Source organism: Amphiura filiformis, chromosome 19, assembly GCF_039555335.1.
Source record: "Amphiura filiformis chromosome 19, Afil_fr2py, whole genome shotgun sequence".
Taxonomy (NCBI): Eukaryota; Metazoa; Echinodermata; class Ophiuroidea; order Amphilepidida; family Amphiuridae; genus Amphiura; species Amphiura filiformis.
In genome coordinates, this window is record NC_092646.1 from 24,039,705 (window position 1) to 24,053,818 (window position 14,114).

The 14,114-nt window shown below is 37.9% G+C and overlaps 1 protein-coding gene across 1 annotated transcript in view; it reads left to right on the plus strand.

Moving 5' to 3' along the window:
• Positions 1–14,114, plus strand: part of LOC140141086 (glycogen debranching enzyme-like) — a 77,488-nt gene that overhangs the window by 37,864 nt on the left and 25,510 nt on the right. The window contains exons 14-21 of the mRNA XM_072162863.1: positions 2,837–2,987; positions 3,719–3,953; positions 4,926–5,191; positions 5,788–5,921; positions 6,150–6,283; positions 7,265–7,543; positions 8,388–8,613; positions 9,821–9,932. Of these exons, the coding sequence (XP_072018964.1) occupies positions 2,837–2,987; positions 3,719–3,953; positions 4,926–5,191; positions 5,788–5,921; positions 6,150–6,283; positions 7,265–7,543; positions 8,388–8,613; positions 9,821–9,932 (1,537 nt within the window). The remainder of the gene's footprint in view (positions 1–2,836; positions 2,988–3,718; positions 3,954–4,925; positions 5,192–5,787; positions 5,922–6,149; positions 6,284–7,264; positions 7,544–8,387; positions 8,614–9,820; positions 9,933–14,114) is intronic.

The following is a 14,114-nucleotide window of genomic DNA, read 5'->3' on the forward strand; positions in this document are numbered from 1 at the left end:
CGTCCATGAGTGACGGTGATGCTATATTAGGATCAATAAACAAAACATAACCATCAATAGAGTAGACAACACCATGATACACATCATCAAAATTATCCACATTTGACAGAGACAGAGTTGTTGTTGTAGAAGCAGGTTCAGGTGAAGTCTGTCCGCGAACACTGAATTCTAGCGTACTATTTGTTTTTCGTAGTAATGTTACCTTTCTGTGTGATGTTGCTTCATACCAGGAAGAAGTTGTTACTGTTGTTGGAGCATGTGTAGACGAAGTCATCTGAGAGTTTTCCATCTTTTTGATTGACAGATTAGTGTGCATTGTTTCTACTCCGAATTTATCTCCGCCTCTGGTAGTTTTGGTTGTGGCTAAAGAAGATGATGTTGCATACATTGTAGCATTTACCGATTGGCTGGAAGTTGTAGCATTCAAACTTACAACAGTAGAGTACAGTAGTTGAAGACTTAACACTAAAGTCAAGCAGCTCATTGTTAGCATTGAACTTGCCATAGTTTATGAGTGTACACAGTCTTATTTTCACTTAATTTGCAAATGAACATCAGACATATTATAGTGCACTAGGTTCCTGTAGTTGGAACTGATTGATGGAAGTATTTGCATCCAACCAATTTAAAAAAGCTCCAGCTACATGTATAAATTGTTGAACTGATCTCAAAATCTGCACTCTTGAAGTTGATCCACCACTAGAAGCAGTAGAGTATGCACTCTCTGATCAGTTGTTTCAAACTCTTTGATCAAATCAGCAGCAATTCAACAAGTTTTAAAACTTTCAACATAAGTTACATCATCATATCAAAATAGGTCCATATCAAAATAGGTGAAAAATTAGCAATTACGTCAGTGTGATATATATTCTGTGGGTCCTGAGTGACTATTGGCAAACTTTCCCATGAAATTCTTGACTAAATACAATTATAACAATCACTAGCATTGCACCATTGCTTTTGGTTGTTTGTCCCATTGTTATTGTTTTGACACCATGCAATTTTTTGGTCCAGCGTGACTGTGCCATAATTCATATAAATCTTTTAACCTATTGAATGCTTTTACTACCGTGATTATTGAACTTGACATATATGCCAGGTCAGTAATTCACTCTGTTTGCTGTTCATCAGCATAATTTGTATCAGTTTTGGGTAGTATCCATAGAAGATACCTTACCATTCCCAGAATCCTTTGCAACATGACACATCAAATGCCACTCATATTACTGTGTCCCTTTGTTTTCATGTTAAGAATAGACTGGCTAAACATGGGTCGATAGTCAAGAAACAAACATATGTTACTCTGTTTATTGAGGTACTTTTTGTCACCATCGACCCATGTTGCACTAGATAGCAAATTAGTACAGAAAATTAAAATGGAAGAAATGCATTGTGGGAAGTGTACGATATCATCTCTGGTTAGTATTAGTGCCCCAAACAGTTGTCTGTTTACCCTTGACCGTCTGAACTCAATTTGAAAACCATGGAAAGGTTCAAACGAATACCAATTGATTTTTTTAAAGTTTTTTCCTTCTTCTTTTTGTATTTTGACATTCTTAATTAAAGCACAGTTTTTAGATGAGTTCTTCACAGTTGCATTTAAAAAGAAATGTGGATTTGGAGACCCTTGACCTACAATCAACGAAATTAATAGTTGGCACACCTTGACAATATGTTGGATCTCTTCATTCCTGCTCTGATAGTTCAGTGAAATTAGTATAACTATGTTTGATGAGAAGTACATACCTTCTCCTTTCCCCTTTCCTCCCCCATTCCCCCCTCAATCAATGTTGGGGAGACTGGAAAGCCCAATGGAAAAAGTGCTTTCATCAACATTGAACTGGGGGAGAGGGGGTGGCGATTTACATTTAGTATGCCAGAGTGTGCCAACATAAATGTCCTTGATTGTTCGAGGCGAATGTAAAATATTTCATCTAAATTTGGTTTTTGTCTCATAACTCAAAAACGCAATGCCGTATGAGCTTCATATTTCATAAGATTTGGGAGTGGATTATAGGCCTTTGAATTATATGGGACCGATATGTAACTTGTGCTCACTGCATAATCTATTGAAAATATATAAATGCATTGGTTTATATATCTTAAATAGATTTTGAAGTGACCTTGAGTTACAAATTGGTCCCATTTGGAAACAAACTTGTAATTTCTTGGAAACTTTTTTCAGATATTTTTAAAATCAACCACAAATGATTGCAGTACTTCGCTCTAGGTCAAGGGACTCTCCAAATCCGTGAAAAAAAAAGTTCTTATTTGCGTATTCTTAGCAGCCTTATCCTACCTTAAATCTCCAGCAGGTAATTATGTGTAGCTGCTGATTGCCTGCTGATATAATGGGCTATATTGTATTTGAAATCCATACACCCCCTATGGAAGACATGACCTAAATCTCCCACACAGGGGGTGTAGATTTCAAATGGAATCACCCATTCAGGTAACCCCATTTGAAATTCACACTCCAGGAACTGCCGTTTGAGAGGAGCTAGAGCAATCACTCCTAGTTGCATTTGCAAGAGCGATTTATAGCTCCTCCAGATGACTCGTTAAATCTTAAATCGTTATGCTTTAATGGCCCCAGGTGCATTTCTTGAAGAGACCAAAAGAGCATTCTACAGCTCTTTTCTCATTTTCAAATGGCAGTCCCTGCACTCCAAGTCAAGTGTGGAAAATTAAGATTATGTCTTCCATATAGGGGGTGTATGGATTTCAACTGGAATAGCCCAATGCTGATGGAATTCTGCATGATACCTTTGTGATTAAAAGAATACAAGGTAATCTTTCAGAATTTATTTGAATTTTATTTTCTCCCAATATTTAGGTGTATGTGGATCAAGTTGATGAGCACATTGTAGCAGTGACCAGACACTGTCCAAACTCACACCAGTCAGTCATTTTGGTAGCCAGGACAGCATTCAGGCACCCATCCAACCCTCACTATACTGGACATGTACCACCGCTCTGTGTTCCTGGTGAGTATGTTTAAGAACCAGAAGAAATGTCCCTCTGCTTAAAGGTCACTTTTTAGTCTCTTTTCCGGCATGTGTACTTTTTTCATTTGCCTTTTTTTCACTTCAGCATGGTGTTCAACCACAGAGAATTTACAAAAAACACAAGGTACATACGCATATGAAGCCTCACCAAACTCTGAGAAAACTCCTTGTTCACCAAAACCCAAAAGACAAATGTGAGAAGGAAAAAAGCAGCAAATTGAATGCCAAAACTGTGAGCTGTCATATGTTGGTGAAATCTAGTCAATGTTTGGAATCAGACAATACGCTCCTAGAGGCCATTGGCATATTAGATAACTACCATACCATACCCTTGGTATTATTTTTCTTCTATCTCAGTTTTTCAGCATTTTGGGTTTTATTTTGCATTTGGTCTGTCACCTTATCCATAACCCAGTATGGGTAGCCATAAATATTATATTAAGGACTGTAAGGATTTTCTTTTGTGGGATTTTGTCTTGGATTTAGTCTTCTGTAAAAGAAACTAAGAAGTGTCGGAAACCAGTTTCTTGGGAATGTGGATCAGATGACCATATTAGTCATACCTAATGAAGTCCTCCAATGTGAATGACGAAATGTAGTAGCGAATAAAAATCACTCAGTTTTGTCAAGCAAAATGGAAAATTGCACATTTAATCAACAAACCTAATCAATCTATTCAACCAAGATTATATTGTGTTATATTTTTCCAGGTATAATTGACGAAATCATCCTGGAAGCCAAAATGGTCCAAATCAATTCGGAGCCAATAGCCAAGTGTGCAACTCACATCAATGGTATGAGTAATTATAGCGTGGAACTACAACAACATATCAAGCTGTTGGCTAGCGGCATGTGTGAGCTGTCAGACCATGGTGCAGACACTAACGCACCTGTACAAGAGATTGATTTCATCAACTTTCCACCGGGCAGTTGCATTGCATTCAAGTAAGTACATATCATGTTTTTGTTTTTAAATCTACACTTTGTGGCCTTGTTTGATAGTTATAGTAGGAATTTCAATTGAATGAATGCAGCTTTAAACAGCTGTACTCGATCCAAGCGCGATCGTATATGGCGTATTTCAAACTACACCGCGAATGCACGAATCTTGGATACAATACTAACTAATCATAAGTGCATTGGCATGGTTGGATTCGCTTCTGCGTTACAGTCGCACACGCCCACCTACGTCGCGCAGTGTACGCAAAAAATTGCGTTCATTCAATTGAAATTTCCACTAGAGTGGAGAAAGTACAAACAGATTGCAGCCAAAAAGCTTTCGGAGTAGGCAACACCTTTAGCCCCATGGGTACCATTGCCTTTCTTACAGTGCCACTGATTGGTTAATTACTTGCTATAATCAGCTAAGTAACCAGTCAAAATAGAGCTTTTAGATTTCTTAGTAATTATGAGCTTAACCCCTTTTAGTCCTACTGGCTAGTTCTTACCATATCTCCGATTGGCTCAATACATGATAATAGCCCTCTTTATAACCAATCAAAATAGTTCTTAGAGGCTAAGGACTGCTGGGCCAGTCAGTGCCTAAGGTGACCTAATTAAAAAGATGCAGGTATTTGCATGGTGTGCTTTTTGAAAGCTGGTGTGCTTTTGACAGCTTGCCGCACTTGTCAAAATGCATAGCTTGGAGAAATCTTGTGCTTGCCTCCTGCGCAGCCGAAAGATTATGATGATGACGATGATGATGTTAAGAAGAGTAGTAGGCTTAGGGGCTAAATTGTGATGGAGTGGGACCCTTTTTTACAAGTTGTGTGTTTTAACTGATATAGTATGGGATACCTTACCCCAGTCTTTGTGTATCCTTTGCTCATGTAGTACTTCTGTATTATGATATGTCATGATTCCAGAATTTTTATCAAGGATTCTAATATGAAATGTCATCTCTACTCTTATTTGCAGAGTCTCATTGAAGAATTCTGCAAGAGGATCCCTATCTGCACTTCGCAACTGTATATCACAGTTTGGTTACCGCGTACGCTCACTGAGTGGAAATTCACCATCCATTCCACGCGATCTCGATTTCGCAGGCATCGCTAGCAAGTTGTCGTTGGCCGATATGAACCGGGTGTTATATCGATGCGAGGTGGAAGAAAGGGATGATGGAAAGGGTTATGGACCGTACCATGTACCTAAATTTGGCAGTTTGGTGTACTGTGGATTGCAAGGTTATTATGACACTTACACTGCTTTATATCACTAACACTTTTATTCTGTCAGTAAATATCACTTTTTTCCATCTCCCTCTCTCTCTCTCTTCTGACTCTTTCATTCTTTCTCTCCTTTACTCTCCATTCCTAAATATCACTCTCTTTCATCTCTCTGCTCTCGGTCTCCTTATCCCTAATGCCTCAGTTGCTTTTTGTTGAGGGAGGAGGAAACAAGGAAGGAAGAAAGAAAAAGAAGAGAAAACTTTTTTTCCCGGGTGCGGTTTTGAACCAGCGACCCCTCGGGTGCCAGAGACGTGCATGGGCCTACCTTGCCACGGGGTGTAGCTTGCCCGGCCAAGATTTCCGTCGAAATATCACTGTTCGTATGATGACGCAATCGCATCACATGGGATACCCGCCCATTCACATGCTGCGGGAAGTGAGGTTTTTTGATGTTTGGTACGGTTAGGGTTAATCTACCCGTCTTTCCTCCTCTCTCGCTCTCTCTGTTCTGACTCTTTCATTCGTTCTTGCCCTTACTCTCCATTCTCCTTTCTCTTCTTGCTCGTCTTTATACAGGAATTCAAGTACACTATTTCATTTTCTTTATCCAGGGTATATGTCGTTGCTGGCCAAGATTCGTAGTACCAATGACCTGGGTCATCCGTTGTGTGAGAATCTCAGACAAGGGGACTGGATGCCAGGGGTGATAGCGAACAGGCTCAAGGCACATGCTAGGACAAGACAGGTAGGACTCCTTTCCCATGGTGCATTGTGCTAAATCATGAATAATGAAATCCTGCTATACTTTGTTAAATAGGATGCTCAATGTTCACAGAATATCAGAATTTTATGGGCTCTAGCTGTTGGTCCACACCTTGTGTAGCATCTTGGACTACTGTGATTTTCACAGACATTTGACCACAGGACACATCACATACGTTGAACACTATTTTTTTTGTATATCATGTTTCAGCTTGGCAAATGGTTTGAGGCAGTATTCCAGCCACTGAGTCGTGTACCCAGGTATCTTATACCATGCTACTTTGACGCTGTGATGGTGGGGGCATATACAGTGGTTCTGGAGATGTGCTGGAAGAAAATGGGACCGTAAGTACATGCTTGCTGTGTAAAGTGTGTATTACATATAATTCGTTGTCTGCTTCACATACTTTCGTATCTCAAAAGGCTGCCTTTTGTGAGTTTTGTATTATTGTTATCTAATTGTGATGAGACCCACTTTAAAATTAACCTAATATATTAAGTTTGAGGTATTATCACATATTACAATCTCAGGTCCATTCATAAAAGAAAGAAGCATGCTGACGTATAAGATAACAATATGAAATACAGCATTGATAATAAAAATCGTCACACAAGGCAGCCTTTTGAGATATGACAGTATGTGATGCAGACGACGAATTGTTGTTATAGGATCCAGGTTGTTTGCTGGTAAAAATGGTCAATGTGCTATTCCAGTTAAAATCCATACACATATGGATTTTAAGTGGAATAGTCCACTTTGTCTAAATAGTTGACTTAATCATGTTCCATATTGAATTAAAACATGTGCCATTTAAAAATTGTATATTGGGGGTTTGAAATTTTGTGCAATTAAGGAGAATGCTCATTTTTTCCAGCAAGTGTTTTTACAAATTTACAAATTTCTTTGAGTGCCTTCAGAAAAATGAAATACTTGTGAGCGTGAACATTTTGTGAAACTATGAAGTTTTCATGCACACGAACATTTTATGCTTTAGCTGTACAGTAATTAACAGTGTGGGATGACATACATGTTAATTGTAGCTTACTTTCTGCAACTATTTTATTAACCCATGGGCACTACCTGTCTCCTACGAACTATTTTGATTGGGTATAAAGAGGGCTATATCATGTATTGAGCCAATCAGAGATATGGTAAGAGTAATCAGTAGGGCTGCAGGGGATTAAGCTTAATATTGCTGAGAGATCTAAAAGCTCTTTTGATTGGTTACTCAGTCGATTATATCATTTAATTAACCAATCAGTGGCACTGTAAGAATGGCAGTAGTATCCATGGTGTTAACATTTGGCACCCTACTTTTCCGACAGATTTGTGAATGACGGTTCATCATTTGTGCGAGCATTGGCTCTCGGCTCGGTGCAAATGTGCAGTGTGGTGAAGACAGCGCCACTGCCCGAGTTGTCGCCCTCGCTGTCTGGCATACCGACAAACATCAATGAGGAATCGGGCAAGCGTGAGCAGGAGGTGGTCACCATGGCAGCAGGACTGCCCCATTTTGCCGCAGGTTTCATGAGATGTTGGGGGAGGGACACGTTCATCGCGATGCCAGGATTGATGCTGCTTACTGAGAGATTTGACGAGGCCAAGTAAGTATTAGTTGGGAGCAATTACCGAATAGGGTGCAACTCTACTAGTCTTATTACAAGACTGCCCTACCCCAACCCTAACCCTAAACTCCGTAAACGAGGACTGGATATAAGTCTAGCAAGTTGCACCCTTTTCGGTAATTGTACCATTAGTTGCCCAAGCAAAGACAATAAATGTCAGAGATACTAGAATAATGGGATATGACTCCTTGTAGTAAATGCCCAGAGAGGACATACAATGGCCACATACTGAAAAACCTGCCCTCGCATTTGGACCATTGCACTGTCCCATATCCATCCACATTGTGTGATTGACCAGGCCAAATCTCCATCCAGCAACTCCTTATTCTCACAAGTTTAAAATTTAACATTTGTAAATCCACACAGAAATATTAGAACAAAATTTACACAGTATATGTATTTATAATAATATAATGATTACTAAAATTATTACGATATTTTCAAATATTCATGCTGCTCAACACTGTCACAATGATGGTGCCAGAGGCTTAGATTAGATCAAATCCTCTAGTCTTCACATACTCATGCACAGCCGTTGTGCTGTCAGCTACGAGAGACAGGACGTGGGACTTAGGCTAGGCCTAGATGAGTGCTGTCCTCCACCTGGGAATAGGAGTGTTGCCTTATAAAAGTTTCAATAGAATGTTTGATTATATATCATATAAAAGTTATCTTATTAAGTAACCTTGTATGTCATTCATCAGTACATTGGATGAAGTGATTTATCAAATGTAGGGGTAAAGGGGAGGGGCACCAATTAGGTCAAATTCCATAATTTATTCTAGACATATGATTACAATTTTTGTGCTAATTTACATCACAGGTACATTATTCTTGCGTTTGCTGGTACGCTACGGCACGGTGTCATCCCAAATCTACTAGGTGGCGGTGTTCATGCACGTTACAACTGCCGAGACGCGGTCTGGTTTTGGCTCTACTGTATACAACTCTACTGTAAAATGTCTAAAGAGGGCACTGCAATATTAGAATGTCCTGTTTCGAGGATATTCCCGACAGATGACGCAGAGGCTCAACCAGCTGGCTTTACTGTAAGTTATGCAATTTTAATGATTGCTCTTTTGACTCAATGCAAGAAAAAAAAGTTTCAGGCAATAAAAAATGAACAGAATTCAGTCTTATCTATTTCTCAAAAAATTAAAGCTTCATAAAAAACCTACATGTATATATCGACTGCTCAATGCCAGAAGTGGATAAGTGCAATAGCTGCCCTGTGAACATTTGGCAATTTGTACAGTATACTGTACTCATCAACACATTGCAGCTATACATGGCAGCTATTGCACTTACCCACTTCTGGCACTGAGCAGTTGATATACTTTCCAACTGATTCAGCCTTGAAATCTGGGGCATATTTTATAATAAATCAGAAAGGAGAAATAAACAGATGCATAAACCTTTATGTTACCTTCTTCTGTTAGGGATGAAATAAAAACTTGATTGGCGGGTGACTGCCAGTTCGGCCCGGTTCTGTCTGGTTTTCATTGTTTAGAACAATAGAAATCAGACAGAACCGTCGGCGCCGGTTATGATTTCATCCCTAACAGAAGACGGTATCATAAAAGTTTATGCATCTGTTTCTGTTAGGTTTCAAATATACCAAGATGTGAGATGTATTTCTATAACTAATTTTAATAGTTATTTCTCCTTCCTGATTTCCTCTGAGGGCAAAATGCTTAAATTTTTTATGTGGTGTTGAGATCCTACCATTTATTTCTATGACTAACATACCATGTCAAGCAATATGATGTGCTTGTATAATGCACAGGGATGTTATTTTTCTGTCTTTCCGGATTTATGATTTTTGTACATTTCCGAAACCGGATGATGATATTTCATCATAAAAAGAGCAAAAAATATTATAAGGGGGTGATACCCCATAACCCACTCCCTGATCCTTTGGGTTTGCCAAAAAGATTGTGCTCGAGCATGCATTTGGCTTGCTTGCTTTGCTCACACCTTTTCAGGGTTTTTTTTCAACAGCTACTAACATCCTAGTCATAGTCTGCCAGATAGACTATTTTGGTTGGTTAAAAGACGTCTATATCATGTATTCAGCCAATCAGAGATATGTTCAGAATAGTCAGTAGGTCTGAAGGGGATAACGCTTACCATTGCTAAGAGACCTGAAAGCTCTATTTTGATTGCTTATTCAGATTACTACATGTAATTAGCCTATCAGTGGTACTCTAACAAAGGCCATTTGTTGAGTAGGTTTTCCTTTTCTTTTCAATACAGGAACAAAAGCTGTGTGACGTGATGCATGAGGCACTTCAGCGACATGTAGAAGGGATTTCCTACAGAGAGAGACATGCTGGAGTAGGCCTAGATCAGAACATGAGTCATCAAGGTAAGCAACAGGTTATTAGCAAGAATGCGAGACGTCTCACCCCGAAACACATTCGCCCCAAAATGGTTCGCCCAATACACAATACATACCACGACCAGTTCGCCCCAATCGACTCACTGTGTAAACGTTGCCGTAGTGTGCATGCGACCTATACAATCAATACGATCAATCATAACAGTTCCATCACAGAGATCATGGTAGGCTCAAAGAGAATACGCAATTTCTTGCCGTGAAACTCGCTTTTTAGTGCTTTTCTTGCTAATTTTCTACCACGGAAATCTATATGCTGTGCCGGGAAACGGGCCACTTCGTACCTCTTCACTTCCGTTATACGCCCATTCAATTAGGCCTACACACACGTTCAATTAGCCTACACTCCCGTGCACTTTATACCGTGGGTATTGGGGTAATGTGCTGTTGTTGACTGTGTTTCCTGATCGATTGCTTGAAGCCCGGCGTGTATTATTATATTATAGTAAGCAAATGGTATGCTGATTGCTGACGGACTGAAGATTGGTACTCATAACAAAACCATAAAGCATTATGATACGCCCGTATTGCAAAATAAATTTCTGATGTCACACTATATTAGCTTATATTTTCATTAACAATAATTAATTTAATACATGTGTATGTCTTGATTATGTTTTTTTTTTTATATAAGATTAAATCCTTGTGCACTTTATTTTAAATAACAGTTATTTTTTTCACGAACAAAGGATTTATCTTATTTTACAAATTATGTTAACTTCATACTTTGTATAATATAATTAGTACTGGTAGTGTTAAACATGTAAATTACTTATCGCCAGTATGTCTATGTAATAATTTACATAATATGACAAAACAAAACATCATATAAAAAAAAATAAAAACAAAAAAACTCTTGCGAGTTTTGTGTATTTTTATTTTACCGAAGTTTGAGATCTTCAAAACTTTCAAAACTAGCAGTCCTATAAACATATTAAATCAGAGAAGATCGTCTTTGACAAAATGAAACTATTAAAAGGACTGAAAAAAATATTTGGCAAATTTTTCAAAGACAAATGCGCACAGCAAGCAAAACAAACGCCAGCAGCAGCTTTGAGATATTTTGTGGGTTCTGTGCTGTGCTGTGCACTGACTTTCGCCCCCTTGTGCTGTTGTACCGCGTGTTAGCGGCGGATATTTGCTGCGCACTTCCACGAAAATGCCGGGTGTGATATGTGTTCAATCAATGGTACCCTGACAAAGCACGCACAATTGCCAGAACACACCGACGGCGTACCTTGCTTGACAAGTCCCCGGGCCCGCGGCCGCACGTGATGTACGAGCTGGCCGTGTTTTGTGTTTGCGACGGAGGCGTATCGGGAGGCAGTGCCGAAGAAGAAAAATGCAATTGTTTGCAAAACTGGTTAAAGCCTATAGTATTAATACGATTTCGGTCAAATTTTTGAGTTGGTTGTTCTTTGCCAAATATTATTATAAACGTAACAACTGTCAGGAAATAAATAAATGTCAGCTCAAATAATATGCGCGTTACAACTCTCTACAATATCTTATTATATATCTTTAATCATGTTAATTGAAATGCTATTATTTTAATTATATAATTTTGTATATTTTATAATGTTTCAGATACATGTACATGTATTCTTACATAATAATTTAGATAATTGTAATTGACAGTTATCATGATTCATTTTGTTTTTTCTTAATTTCTGCGACTTGCCTGTCAATCACGGACTAATTTGTGATTTAAACACCACGGCACATCTTACGCTGTGTCCTAATCCTCTCAATATGCAAACAATTTAAAGGCGGAATGTTTTAACTCGATGATGTCAATACAAATGTAGGCCTATTGATTATCATACTAGCAACTGTAAAATGCGTAGGCCTGTGGGGAGGGTTAGTCTTAGCTTAGTCTTTCACATGGCATTTTAGTATATCCATTACAATCATGCAAGAAGTAGAAAATTCGAGAAATATTGAGGGCAAATCCGGGGGCAAATCACACATGGCTTTAAAGCCATAATGTATTCCATTTTAATTTTGTTATTATCAAATGCTGAAATGATATTACCGTAGTAATCACTAATAACTGTCAGAAAAAGCCAAAATAACAAGGTATTAAAATAAAAGAAACCCCACTAGCTATTTTGGCCGACTAACATGGAGATCGTGGGCAAAATCAACAAATTTTGTGCAAAATTGCTGCAACAAGTGGAATTTTCGTAACTTTAGGTTTTTACTGGGGGCACTGAATTCCACACCGCATTCCCACACTGGCGCAACCACTGCCTATAAGATTAGATTACATTAAACATGATACAACTTCCTCACCACGCACCTGAAACCACTATTTTTATATCAAAACAAATTAACCATTTTAAACAAATTAACCAGTTTATAATAACCATGCAAAAATGCTTTACAGGCTGAAAACATAAAAGCTCATAAACATAGTCAGCGCAGCTGAATCTCGGGGCTGAATCATTTATAGCATAACATGTTTACAGCACCAGTCAAATTGTTACAAATACTCAACGTTTTGGTAACAATCTTATTTAAAAACAGCACTACATTTTGTATGATTTTTTTATTTGAATTGAAGTGTTTAAGAATGAGAATAAAGGTATTGTTTTTAGCCGCTGTCGTCAAGTCTGTTACAAGTGCAGTGAAAATACAAATTGTATTAGTAACGAACAATGGATTGTAAAAACATGACAAATTCATAAAATGCATAAATACATTTTAATGGCATAAAATTCATAGAACACCGCCAAATTTGTTTACAAAGATATACAGTAAATAAACAAATAAACAACACAATGTAAAGTGATTCAATAATATAATAATAATTAAGATATGATTAATATATACTAGTACTGTTAATAATAATGATATTTATTTTTTTATTGTTATCATATGAAAATAATTAATAATAATACAGTCTAATTTTTACTATAATAATTATTATTAGTATATGAATAGGTCGTATTGATTATACCATAATACTAGTATTAAGTATATGAATATAAATGCAAACGGAAGTTGTATTGATTGTCCGTGTGACCGCATGCACTGCATTCACGGCACTTTACAGTTTACACAGTGAGTCAATTGGGGCAAACTTGTCATGGTATGTATGTGTATTGGGGCGAACTTGTCGTGGTATGTACGTGTATTGGGGCGAACTGGTAGTGGTATGTACTGGTGTGGGGCGAAACGTCCTGACACCATTAGCAAGTGGTACAAAAGTTTTCATTTTGTAACAGCAAAAGCTCTCAAATATTCCAGATAGGTAGATAGAAAGATTTTATTTGGCAAATTCAACACAATATACAATACACTGGAACAGAATACATACAAACAATTTAAAAGATACACTTCTGGGCTATTCCAGTTGAAACCCATACACCCCTGTGAAAGACATGACTTTAATATCCCACACAGGGGATGCATATATGACCAGCTCCAACAAAACTTGGAAAAAGTCGCCAGACATGTTTTTGAGGTATAGGCCTTTAAAGATGACATTCCCATAAAAAAAATATATCACATTTTGGAATTCCTAATTTCATGGTATTTGACAGTGGGACTAAGTGGACTTTCAAATCCTTGAAAGTCATTTGAAATTTACACTCCCTGTGTGGAAGATTAAGGCATGTTTTCCATAGGAAAACTGGAATAGCCCATTTTAGCGGCAAATTGCTGAAAATAACCGAATTGGGCAGAAGAGTACCTGAACTTTCAGTATTTCCTGAATGATCAATAGATGGTCATAAAAGGCATTATTATTGCCTTTTCAGAACTTTAGAGGCTTGGCATTTAGGTGTGCAAGGTCTTCTGCTTTTTTATTAGTGGTAAGGGGGATAGAATGGGACACAACCTCAGATTGATTTAAAATTGAAAATTAAATAATGACTCAAACATGTTTATGTTTATGTTTGTAATAAGCATTGGCATTGTAACTTCCGGCGGTTTTTGAGAGCAGTTTTGGGATACTTTGACCTCTGACATATTGGCAAAATTGCTGTAATTATTAGTCATTCATTTATTGTCTCGCCTGAGAGCCATTCCATGTCAACTCCAGGGATGTGCACCGCAGCACCTCTTCAATTTTTTTCTTTTTCTGTGTGGTGGTAGATATTGATGAGAAAGTAAAATCCTAAAAATTTGAGCTTCATACTCTATTTC